The 12,983-nt window shown below is 40.9% G+C and overlaps 1 protein-coding gene across 2 annotated transcripts in view; it reads left to right on the top strand.

Annotated features, from left to right (window-relative positions):
• Window positions 1-28: 28 nt before the first annotated feature.
• The window catches only part of LOC110050516 (leucine-rich repeat serine/threonine-protein kinase 1-like), a 32,040-nt gene continuing 19,085 nt past the window's right edge, over window positions 29-12,983 (top strand). Inside the window, exons 1-12 of one of the 2 annotated variants that reach the window (XM_020756441.2) lie at window positions 29-179; window positions 1,362-2,043; window positions 2,848-3,129; window positions 6,231-6,546; window positions 7,179-7,421; window positions 8,072-8,298; window positions 9,000-9,109; window positions 9,552-9,655; window positions 10,137-10,280; window positions 10,939-11,109; window positions 11,548-11,805; window positions 12,461-12,620. In XM_020756441.2, coding sequence (XP_020612100.2) covers window positions 155-179; window positions 1,362-2,043; window positions 2,848-3,129; window positions 6,231-6,546; window positions 7,179-7,421; window positions 8,072-8,298; window positions 9,000-9,109; window positions 9,552-9,655; window positions 10,137-10,280; window positions 10,939-11,109; window positions 11,548-11,805; window positions 12,461-12,620 — 2,722 coding nt within the window. In that variant the 5' untranslated portion in view covers window positions 29-154. Of the gene's footprint in view, window positions 180-224; window positions 474-1,361; window positions 2,044-2,847; window positions 3,130-6,230; window positions 6,547-7,178; window positions 7,422-8,071; window positions 8,299-8,999; window positions 9,110-9,551; window positions 9,656-10,136; window positions 10,281-10,938; window positions 11,110-11,547; window positions 11,806-12,460; window positions 12,621-12,983 lie in introns of those variants that run through there. The other variant, XM_020756440.2, reaches the window with a different exon arrangement.

Below are 12,983 nucleotides of genomic sequence, written 5' to 3' on the forward strand. Positions count from 1 at the left end.
GCATGACGGAAGTCACGCAATCTTTTAGTTTATTTCCTGGAAACAAGAAGCGTCCACCAAGCGCGATGGGCATGATGTCTGCCGTCATTTTTCACCGCTCATCCTGATTTTAGTGGAATGGCGTTGATAGCAAAATGATTCCTGGAAGGAGTGCATGTATAAATACGCCATGAGCAAAGGTAAATTGTTTTAGCATGCGGAAACGTGACCTGACATGCAAATATCAATAGGCCTATATCTGTCTGAACCGATCGGGCCTCACGTCTGAATGTTTTTCCTAGAAGCCTTCCTTGATCTTTAACTGGTCGTTTCGCCAACGAGTCAGTTCACAATGACCTTCTCCCCAAGGCAAATTTTGAGACTGAAGTATAAACGCGTTCTAATGCACTAGTTAATTTGCATTTGCAAAGTGAAAAGATTTGTTTCGCGAATGATCGTGAGAGACGAAGACGAATTGACATCAAGCAAAGAGAGTGAGTCAGCTGTTCTGCTATTCTCTTGGGACGGTGAAAACTTAGCATAAATATCTTAATTCAGTTCTGTTAGGTTGGATTTTTAATTGAAGCTAGCATTTGCGCGACATGTATAACTTTGTGGGCAGTTTAGTTAGTGGCCGGGTTCCATCATTAATTATGTAGCAACAATCTTGCTTATTAGCGCTGAATATGATTATTTACGATTTCAGTGTTTTGGCAAGTAATTTTACCATGCGATTATCAACGAAATGGTATAGTGAGTTTAAATAATATCTCCGTGAATCCTTACGTTTATTTTCTTTTTAATTTCGCAAGGAAAGTCTTGCCTAGTCAAATATCATCTTGATCGAAGAACTGAAGCACTTTGTAAATGTATTCATTAAGTTCTTTAATTTATTAGTTTGTACCGCTGTATGTGCATGTATTGTTCGAAACTATCATAACATAATGTGGCCATTGTGATTTCTGATTGCCAGTTCTTAGAATTTACAACTGTTTCTGCTAACTGCAACAATTTAGTTCTGACAAGTACTTCCTGTTGTATTATTAATCACTATATAAGCTGAGTTGTTAGTAATCATTTCAAATCCAACATGCATGAGTGGAATAAATGTTTTATGCAAAATGCCCCAAAATATCGAAAACTAATAAAATTAAAATAATAGCAAGAATGCCCCCCAAAATTACTCATTCGCTGACCATATTTGTAGAGTATGGTATAATGGCTCATATTAATTATACAGCTAAGCAATTTTAGCTGAGCCAATGAAAACTCTGGAATTGTATTACCCAATGATCCAGTTTTTGATAAAGGTTATATTACAGCAGGCCGTTTGATAGCATAACGTACTCCAATTCCTCACAGTCTTCATTTTGTGTTTTCAGGAGTTATTAAACAGCTTAACGAGGCATGCAGGACAGGAAACCTTGACACACTGCTGCAAGCAATCTATTGTCATCGTGATATTGTGCAGGACCTCATTTGTGGACAAGAATTAGCAGATGATGACTATCCTTTACCTAGAGATTTTCTACATATTGCTTGTGAGAATGGACACTTAGATGTTGTGCGTCAGCTTGTAGATTTCGGAGCAGATGTCAATCAAATATCAGATGAGAAAGGAACACCTTTATGTGTTGCCTGCATGGAAGGGCATGCAGACATTGCACAATTTTTGATTTCAAAAGGTGCGTTAGTGCACGACCCTGCGCTGGGAAACTCTTCACCTATTTTACTTGCCTGTAAATCTGGAAAGTCTGAAGTTATGGAGTTTTTACTGTCAGAGGAGCCCCTTCTTTTGCGGACACATGGACAGGTGCTACTTTACGAGGCTTGTAGACTTGGACATGCCCAGGTCGTGAGATTGTTGATCAAGAAGGGTGTGGATGTGGACCCACCTCAAACGCTGTTAGACTCTCAGGGTAGCCGAGTACCAGGGAGTCCTCTTCAAGGTGCTTGTGTTGGTCGGCAGACTGCAATTGTGAATTATCTCATAGAAAACGGTGCTAATGTGACGTGTGACATTGTGGATAAATACTGGGAATTGATTGGAGAAGCACTGATGAGGTAAGAAAGTTCCTCCCCTTCATTGTCTTTTGTCATCGTCATCATTGTTGTCCCTACTCCTTCTTCTGTGTCTTCTCTTTCTCTTCCTTTTCCATCCTTTCTTTTTCTTCCTCCTCACCACACCTCCTCATCATCATCATTCTCATTATCGTCCATGATGCAACCAGGAATTGATTCCCGTCACCATTGATTACTGTTATCGCCATTTAATTGTCATCTCCATTTGTCACTCCTGTCATCATCGTTATTACTATAATAATTATGATTATTTTTATTGCTAAATTGGTTCCATGATATTAAGTATCAACTGTAACAGTGCACTAAACTTCTATCGCTATCAACTTGTACAGGACTGGTTGATGTAACAGTTATTTCATTTTTTTTTTTTATACCTATAAAAATTTTACTACCCATATAGTACAGTTGGGGTATATCTATATTGGGAAAAAAGAACATTAAAATTAATGTAACAATTTAATTTTAATTATTATTTGTAGATTTTTAACTAACTGAGGATCATGTATCTAATGTAACTATTTATTTTTTTTTATTTTTTCCATTTGTATTTGCCTTGAGCAATGCATGTAGAAAGAACTTTTCTTTCCAGTTATGTTATTTAATCATTATTTAGCTGAGGTGCAATGATTGATTTTCTCCATCCTTATCACCTCTAATCGAGTAAATTTTTCATTTTAAGGAAACAATAATATTAGCTAGATGCCTATCACTCCTGGGAATCTTTTGATTGAAATTTTAATGTATTTTAATTCTTAAATTATTTTTAATTATAATTATTTTTTGAAGGTACACAAAGGAAACTAGAAACAAACGCAAAACAACACTGTCATTCGAAGTTGATCCATCAGTCACTATGTTTTCTGCAGCATGGAGCAGAAAAAATCTGTACGCACTTCACAAGGCTTGGTTCGTGAACCTGTCTGCAAGACTTGTGAGTGTTGACTTGTCAGAAAACAACCTTGAAGAGCTTCCGGATGAGCTGTTTAACATTCTGCCTGCCTTGGAAGTGCTTGACGTGTCCAAAAATAAACTAGAATACTTACCAGAAGTTATAAGCAGCTATACAAGGTATTTATAATTATACCTGTACTGTACGTTTGAGGATGTGTGATTTGTCCTATAACTAAATATGCAATGTTGTATAATATTACATTTATGTCTTCATCTATAATTGTGCCCTCCCTTCACTAGCTTCGCACCACAGATGCTCTTAGGGCTCATCACTTATTCCTTCTCCAACGCGCGATGAACCCTAAGAGCGTCTGTGTGGGAGGCTGGTCCTACATGTACACCACCCCAACCCCGTTTTTTACAACCCTGACCCACTCAATGAATTTTGGGTTACCATCAGTGTAAAATGAATATGCTCTCCCTCCCCCCTCCCCCCTGACCCCAGGAGAGTGATTCACTGAAGCTGTAAGGATTAGGAATGAAAGAGACTAACAAAGAGAAAACCAAAACAAAAAACAGAGTACATGTTAACTGTAGGGACCGTGGAAACAGTTTTTAGCCAACAGTGGAGAATGGAGTACATGACAAATAATGCAAACCAATGCAGTTTTGATAAATTCGAAATTTGATCTAAACTGAGATTAATCACACGGATTATTTATATAGATGACTGTATAATGCACATGAAAAAACCTTTACACTGGAAGATAATAAAGACTGCTTTGATGGAGTAGATCTACATGTAAAGGCGAAAGGATACCAGTTAACTTAACCTCTGTCAGATAATTTTGACGGCTAGCTGTCATATGAATACATACATTAAGAGGTAAAACCTTGTAAATTTGATCTAAGAAAATGTGAATTACACGTAAATTTACGTGTATTTATTCAGAAACATCAGAATCATTCCAAGACGAGACAACTGGTTACAACAGAAATGTTATCAAAATAGTGGCAGGCCTTACAGCTTTTCATGATCAGTCCGGAGACATCACAGAGTCTGTCGTGACTTTTAAACTCGATTTGTTCAACGATACTACCTGTAATATTGAATTTCGCTTTTCTCGGAATTGAGTTGTTTGTGCTCGTGAAAATTTTATTTTTCTACGTTAGCAATTGTGGGCAGCTATTAAAAGTTGCTGTTCCTTCAAATACATAATTTACAAATAGTTTTGTTGCAATAGGTATTCGCGTTTAACCTTTTTCTATTGCACGAAGTTTAAATTAGAACGAAACAAACTTAATTATAGCAAGATTGTGCAATATAGCTTATGTTTACGTTAACTGACTGTTATGCAGTCCGCTTTGAGTCTCCGACACTGAAACCTCCCGTTTCATTTTAGTAGTGTTCAATGAAACCACGTTAACGCTGAAGAAAAACCAACCCTTCAAAAAGCTTTGCGAAGGAACCGATTTATTTTCATCCAAGTTTCCTGTGCGATAAGGCGCTGTCGCATTAAATTACGTTACGTCTGTTAGTGTACTGTACTATGCAAATGTGTCGCAGTTTTGTTGCGGCACAGTTTGAACGACAAAATGTTGCGGGGACAATTGAACAAGAGGACATTTTTTAGCGACAGTTTTCCTTGTGTGACATGCCCCCACCCCCCCCCCCCTTTTTTTTTTTTTTTGAAAAATGTTGTGTTGCGGGAACAAAACTTTCTCCCTGCAGCATGTGTAATAAAATTCAGCTGGTAAACTTGAATTCTTGCGACCTGAAGCTGTGAAGAAATGAGCTCAATGTTTAATATCGCGTCGTGTGCACTACAATTACAAATAAACTTTGCCCAGCTACAACATAGAAATGAGCCAACTTGTATTCGCCTCGTGTGCACCAGCTTGTGGTCTCGTCCACACTACGGCGGAAAAATTTGAAACCGGCGAATTCACTCTGAAAACGCATCAAATGCCGGAGAAATTTAAAAACGCAAAAATCACCGGTTGTTTTGGATTTGTGTTGGAGGAAAACTCTGGCAGGCAAATTATATGATTATCGTGGTGTCATCGTTTTCGAAAAGCTCCATTTTCAAAATATTTTTCGTCCACACTAAAACGCAAAGTCGACGTTTTCAAATTCCTCCGGTTTTAAGAGCGTTTTCGAAAAGCTCCGTTTTCGTGACGGATTAGTGTGGGCGGTAGGCCTAACCGTAGAAATAAAGCTGCGTTTTCAAATTTCTACGGCGTAGTGTGGACTGGGCCTTAAAAAAAAGAGGGCTAGACATCTCGAATCTGAATTAATATGGAACACGGCGTAAAATTCGAAAAGCAAGTTTTTAAAACTATCCGTCGTGGTTCACGTTCTCCTCACAACGCAGAATTTGGTCTTTTTACGTTGTTAGGGACCTTACGCAAAACACGACGGCAACGGCAACGAGAACGTCACCAAACAAAAGGTTTAATGAGGAGAACAATGGCTGTGCACGTGCATTATAATTCTTGGTACATTTCTTTGCCGTCCTCTGCAAAACATAAACGTGAAAAAACCAAATTCTGCGTTGTCTGGAGAACGTGAACCACGACGGCTAATTTTTCGTATTTCTATTTGGAACTGAACGTATCTGTAGCATATTCGGCAGGGGCAAGTTTTAATACCGACAAACACACTGAATAGATCTAAATAAATGAGAAATTCCAAAGTAAAATAGAAACACATTTTTTACTAGGCGTCGTCCTCGCCGTCGCCGTCGTATATGCGTAAGGTCCCTGTTGTTTTGCAGAGGACGGCAACGAAATGTACCAAGAATTATAACGCACGTGCACAGCCATTCTTCTGCTCATTAAACCTTTTGTTTAGCGACGTTCCCGTTGCCGTTGTGATTTTCTTAAGCAGCGTCACACTAAGCCGGAGGAATTTGAAACCGCAGCTTCATTTCTACGGTTAGTAGGCCTACCGTCCACACTAATCCGTCACGAAAACGGAGCTTTTCGAAAACTCTCTTCAAACCGGAGGAATTTGAAAGACGCCGGCTTTTCGTTTTCGTGTGGACGGAAAACACTTTGAAAACGAAGCTTTTCGAAGACAATGGCGTCACGGTAATCATGTGATATCCAAAGTTACCGGTGATTGTTACGTTTTTAAATTCCTCCGGCGTAGTGTGGACGGAAAACATTTGCTACGTTTTCAGGGTGAAACCTCCGGTTTGAAATTCATCCAGCGCCGACCTTAAACTCCCTAATGTTCCATTATAACTCCCTTTGTTAATTTTATTTTACATCAGAATACAAAAACTGACTGCAAACAACAACGAGTTGAGATTCGTGCCGGCGGCAATACTACAGATACCAACTTTAAAGAAGCTGAATCTCGCGGGAAACAACATCACTTCCTTGTCCGGCGACCCAGAAGAAAGCGACGAAAACTCAAACATGGCCGACAGTGAAACATGGGGCTGTACAGCCCTGAAGGTCCTTAACTTGTCGAACAATAAGTTAGAGCATTTACCACGAGGAATTCAGGGAGCCCTCGGGTTGACAAAGGTTTTGGTCGACAACAATAAATTGCGAGACTTTCCCATGCCTTGGAAATGTCCTTTGGTGAGTTTGCTGAACGCAGACGAAGGCTGCATGTTGTTTTTGTTACTGTCGTTGTCGTTGTCGTTGTTTTTGTTGTTGTTGTTGTCGCTGGAAATGGAAACATGCTGTCATGTTAGGCTTAGTTCACACTAGCGACATAACAACATAACGACACAAACAAAACTACAAACATAAATACTTGCAGAGTGAACATCCTGACATAATGGCATAACAGCAACGTAACAGCATGAACATAACAACATAAGGAAAAAGACTGATCTTTTCCTTATATCTTAATGTCTTTATGCCTTTATGTCGTTGTGTCGCTGGTGTCAACTAGGCGTTAAGCCTGGTTCACACTAGCGACATAACGACATAAGGAAAAGATCAGTTTTATCTCTATGTCGTTATGTTCATGCTGTTATGTTGCTAATATGTCATTATGTCAACATGTTCACACTACAAACATAACGTCCTTGTTACGTAGAGATAACGTCCTCTTTATGTCGTTCGTGACGATTTCGTTATGTGTTTATGTCGCTAGTGTGAACCAGGCCTTATTGTTGTTGTTATTGTTGTTGCTAATGAAAACCTGCTGTCATTGCCCCTATTTTCAGTAACCAAGGATGTTTTTTCCTTCTTCCGATTTATAGGAAAGCCTCGATCTGTCCCACAACGATTTTTCCCATTTTACCTGCAACATGGAAATGGTGTGGGCATTCTCTTTGAAGCGACTTAACCTTTCAAACAACCATCTGGGAAGCATTTCTTGGAACGTGTGTCAATTATCAAGTCTCCAAGATCTGGATCTAAGTCACAACGCCTTAAGGCAACTACCCAATCCAGAATTCTGGAAAAGTACCACTTTACACAAGCTTAACCTCTCCTATAACAAGGTAATGAGTAGCAAACGAGTTTTATTTATTATTTATTTTTATAATACCCGACAATGGTTTGCGTTAAGTTGTACATGTTAGCGACACGGAACTGAATTTAAGCCCGAGCGCAACATGAAAGGAATTGCGCGTTGGTGTCATATAATCGCCGTTGATCGCTCGAACGTGCGAAGATATTTCTCCACGTTAAACTGTACGAGTTTCTCGCTTTTGTGGGCTGTTGCGAGGAGGTCTGGTATCTCAAGTGTTGCATGCAGCACAGGCGAGCCACTTCGCTCCAGATTATACAGTTACAGTAGTGTGTACATAAAATATCAAACACGAAAGACTGTCTTTGACCGCATTTCCAAACACCGAGGAGAGGGTTGAAATTACGCCTCGCAACGGAGTAGTTTTAACGAGCTTCGACGTGTTTGGAAATGTGGTCAGACACTGTCAAGTGGTTGATATATATTCTCAATCAAAACGAAAACGAAGGAGAAAATGGGGAAATAAAATTGTTAAAATCTATGCCAACGAAGATCAGATATCCAAACACCGTTACGATGTTGATTTCCTTTGTTTAAACATGACAATTACATCTACCTTTACACAAGGTAAACAGAACGAAGACACTTTTAAAATGATTCTTTAATTTTTTTTTAATTCAGCTCTCCGCGAAACCCCTAGTGGACTCACAAGCTGGCTCTCCAAAGCGTTTTCCGTTCTTCAGAAACACCGGACAAGAGGATGCTCAAAACATCAAGACGGATTGTGAGCTCCCGTCTGCTTTGTTCTCTCCCACGCTAGAAACACTTTTGTTAAACGACAACAACTTGCAAGTGGTGCCCTTGAGTATTTGTGGTCTAATGAGCCTCATTGAATTGGATTTAAGCAAGTAAGGAAACAAATTAATAAATATATTGTCAGATGCTGGAGGCACATGTAGTTTGCTTGCAGGGCCGGCCCCCCCTCTCTCCCTCTCTCCCTCTCTCCATACCTCCCTCCATCCTCCCCTTGACTTCCCGTTCTCTTTGTTATATGCTCTCTCCGCATTCCTTCTCTCCTGTCCTTTCTTTTTTTACGATAACTGCAGAAATTCTCGCACGCTCATTGGCTAATTTTCATTGTCAATAAGCGCCGGGACAGACACATGAATTTATAATTTATGCGATGCGTCAACGAGCGAGAGCGGACAATTTGTTATCGGAAAAAACAAATTGACGTCAGTTTTTCATGCGTCTGTCCTGTTATTGACAATGAATCTCGTCATAACACTGTCAAAGTAGTCTGCGGATCCACTCGGCTATCGCCCAGTGGATCCACAGCTATTTTAACAATGTTATGACGGAATTCATGATCAATAACAGGACAGACGCATGAAAAACTGTCAACTTATTAAATGTACATTATTTTGTCTTAGGTGTTTAATGAGGGCGTAGGACTGACCCAGTACAATAGAACTACCATGTACTCGACCTAACATAAATCTAAAACGACACAGCCTTGGTCGAGAAATCGTTCAACTGACACTTCACTGATCAGAAATACTTTGAGTAATATCTTTGTCTCGCATTAATACCGTTCCTCCTTTTGCAGTAATCCTGACATGCGAACACTTCCTCCTGAACTTGGCAACTTGCGTGAGTGCTGGCAACTTAGATTAAACAAGTTAAATCTTCAAGGGATCCCGAAGCACGTGAGACCAGGTACGTGGCGTGACTTGCAAGAATAGGTTACAGTTTTTCTCTGTCGTGCACCTTAGACTGTAGACACTTCTTTTATCATTCAGTCGCGAAGTCTTGCCACCAAACAAAAAGTTTAATGAGCTAAACAATGGCCGTGCACGTGCGTTATAAATCTTTGCACATTTCTTTGCCGTTTCTGCACAACAACGTGAAATGACTAAGTTCTCCGTATTTTGGAGAACCCGAAAGACGACGGCTTATTTTTCGTACTTTCATTTGGAATTGTAAACTTGCGTTGCATATTTAGCTTGAGCAAGTTCTGAGACCAGAAGACGCTCTGAACAGATCTAGACAACTGCGAAATTCGAAGGTAAAATATAAACAAAACAAAGGTCGAATATCCGCTCTCCTTTCACAGTGTATCTCGATCTCACCTCACCAACCCGCATATGTTTTCATTTAGGTGAAAATGGTGTTCGATCTAAAGACACTCTAGCTTATTTACGAGCTACTCTGCGCAAGTCAGTGCCGTATTACCGTATGAAGCTTATGGTGATAGGGCTGCAGGTGAGATGGCCGGAATAAATTATGTGACGAATAAATTATGTGATAAACTATGTGACTGCCGGTGAGATGGCCAAAATAGATTATGTGATAAATTATGTGACTGCAGGTGAGATGGCCAAAATAAATTATGTGACGAATAACTTATGTGATAAATTATGTGACTGCAGGTGGGATGGCAAGAGTAAATAAATTGTAAATAAATTGTAATAAATTGTGTGATAAATGATGTGGCTGCAAATAAATGATGTGGCTGCAGATCAGATGGCCAGAATAAATCATGGGAGACCAGAAAGCGACCAAATTTTGCGTGCTTGGGAGTATGCGAATCAGAACAGAGAATTTCAGTTTCTCTACGTGTCGAGCTTTAGGAATTGCTGAATATCCTTAGACTAGGCATCTTTGTTAATAAATAAACTCCGTAACACTTTGGACGGGGGTTGGGGAAACTGAAGTCATAAATGATATCACTTTTGCCATTTAGGGTCGCGGAAAGACAACCCTGTTAGCTGCTTTGAAAGGTCAGAAGCTGCCACCGAATCTATCCACTGTGGGGATTGTAATCGATGAATGGCAGGTTCAGGTGGCTTCCAGTTCAAGGTTTACGTTACAGCGCTTCTTAACACAGGTAACGACTGTTTGATCAGGAACTAATATCTCCATACAGTGCTAAGGTTTATGCGACAGTGGTGTGATCGTTAACTACTGGCTGTTTTCGTGCCATAACTCTGCACGTGAATATTTGTAACAAACACGTTGAGAAATGTCGGTGTCAACTTCTAGTTAATACACTCGGGGCCAGGCGAACTCAACACAATTGAGAAAAAAATCGTTACCTCCTTTACGCCCTTTCCCAACAAGCTAAAAAGTCGTTGCATTGTTACATGATCATAACCCCCTCTGTCGAACCTCTTCCAGGCGTTCATCTAGCTGGGGCCCAGCGCGAAGAAATAGGGAAGAAGCGCGGCGTGAGTAGGTGAGGGAAGGCTTGTTCGTTCGCTCTTCGCACTAGGCCTCTCTCTCCTTTTTTTTTTTTTTGCTCGCCGTTTTTCCCACTGCGCCCTAACTAACTGAACGCTTGGGAGAGTCTATCTTATGACGTACAAACCGTCCCTGTGTTTCGCTCAACACACATTCGTCTTTTGTCTTATTGTCGTGGAATTCTGAATTCTCTACCTCGTCTAGTTGTATCTAAACATGAACGAAATTCCTCACAGCGCTGAAACCCTTCTTAGTTTAATTTCCACTACTTAGTGTATGTTGTGTACTACTTTCTTGCCTTGTAGAGTGACGCGCCATTGATAACATTCAGCACCTGGGATTTGGCGGGACAAAATGTGTATTATGCCGCGCATCAAATGTTTCTCTCGCCAAACACTCTCTACCTGGCTGTGTGGAACGTGACGCACGGAGAAGAAGGAGTGGAGAGTCTGCGGCGCTGGCTTCTAAACATACAGGTGATAATTTTGATCCTTTTGATTTAATTTTAAGGACGCACTGAGATAATCCTGCGAATAATTCCGTTGCAGTCACGTTAAACCAGACCTAACTGCCCATGATAAGGCGGTGGATTCTTGATCGAGCGATCTGGGTCCTAGCCTGATTCGCAGACGGTCCAGGTCGCTCGCGGCCGTTTGCTCGAGCGACCTGGACCGTCTGAGAATCAGGCTATCTTAGTCCGAGTCCTGGCCATTGTCATTATGTTGCGTTCTAGGGCAAGACATTTAACTCTTTCAGTGCCTTTCTCCACCCAAAAGAACAAAAAGAAAAAGATACCAGCGATTTGTTGGTTTAACCTTATAAAATGCTTCGGGTAGCGACACGAAAAAGTTTACTCTTATCCGTTGCCTAGACACACAGTTAATACCAAGTCACTCTCTTCTTCTCTTTTCCAGGCTCGCGCTCCCTTTTCCGAAGTTCTGATTGTCGGAACGCACCTCGACTTACTGCCGAAGAAGAACCGACAAGCCCGCGTCGATGCATTGAGGCACAGTCTCGCGGTGAAGTATCTGGACAACCAAGGGTTTCCGAAGATTGTCGGAAATATCGTCGTGTCTCCGACCACTGGCGAGAACATCCAAGAGCTGAAGGAACTGATTTACAGTAAGGCGCTGAAAGTGAAGGATCTCGGAGAAAATATCATTGGTAGGAGGGTGAGTGTGCCTTGAATTACCTTGTATATAAACTGTAAACGGTCATGTTCTTTATTTTAGTTTCTTCAAGATACCAGGAAGAATTTATCAAGTACCAAAGCTAATCTGCGTGTGAGTAATTAGGCATGTAACCTCTTACATAGACGTTCTTTGGGCTCGTCACGCAATCTTCTTCGTGGAGGAGGAAGATTGCGTGACGAGCCCAAAGTTGGCATGGGAAGGCAAAGCAAGTCAATTATCAACGCGCTGCCATCTCGAACCTCAAAGTCCGTCTTCTGGTTTTCCGCGTAAACGTTATATGACCTCGTCGTTTATTTCCCGCGCTAAGTGGTCTTGTGGCAAGTCTTTGTTGAACGTCGAGTTCGCCCCCAACTATTAGTGTTCGTGTTTACGTAGTTGTTATCGAGTTATTAAACGTTTTCGAAGAACCATTTCAGTCTATGTATGTTTGAGAAGCTTAGATGACGATTGTTCGCTTGTTCACGTGCGCATAGCAACAAAGTCAAACGGTTACCGGTCATCTTGCACCAACGAACTCGCCAAGCGAAGGTTCCTCGCCAACAGTAATCTAATAAGGCAGTGGATAAAATAAAATAGTGAATGTTTTGCGACAATCTCCTACACATGTGGTGAATTAGTAATTCGTGTTCGGCAGGTCCCACAAAGCTACACAGACCTACAGCAGGCTGTCATACAAGAAGCTGAGCGGCGAAGATCCACTGGTGAACCGCCAATACTGCTGGAAGATGAAATCTTGCAACTCGCTAAGTCCAGTCCACAAAACGACATCTTGGACACAGAGGAGCTGACGCTAGGTAAATCTGTTTGACTGAGCCTGCGTGTAGCTGCCAGCGGCATGTTGCTAAGTAAAGACACCTGTGCTGATGGCGTCAAGATGACGTGACAGCAACTCGTTCCCGTGGTCTTTGGAAACGAGGCTGGCCTGCTAACTTTCGGCGGTTTGTGCTTTGTTTGCATTGAAAATTCGTCGTTTAATTTTTTGAGCAGTTTGTAGTTTCTCCCTAACCTTTATGGCGAACCCCTGATTTTCAAATGTTTTATGATCTTTTTCACCCTTTGTGAGTTATGACTTTGCCTGAACTATAGATATTTTTTATTTGAAATAGTCCTTTACTAAGTGAACTGACATTGAAAACATATTTAGATTTGGATCCATT

Source organism: Orbicella faveolata, unplaced genomic scaffold (assembly GCF_042242905.1).
Source record: "Orbicella faveolata isolate gen_17 unplaced genomic scaffold, um_ofav_v1 contig_26, whole genome shotgun sequence".
Lineage (NCBI taxonomy): Eukaryota > Metazoa > Cnidaria > Anthozoa > Scleractinia > Merulinidae > Orbicella > Orbicella faveolata.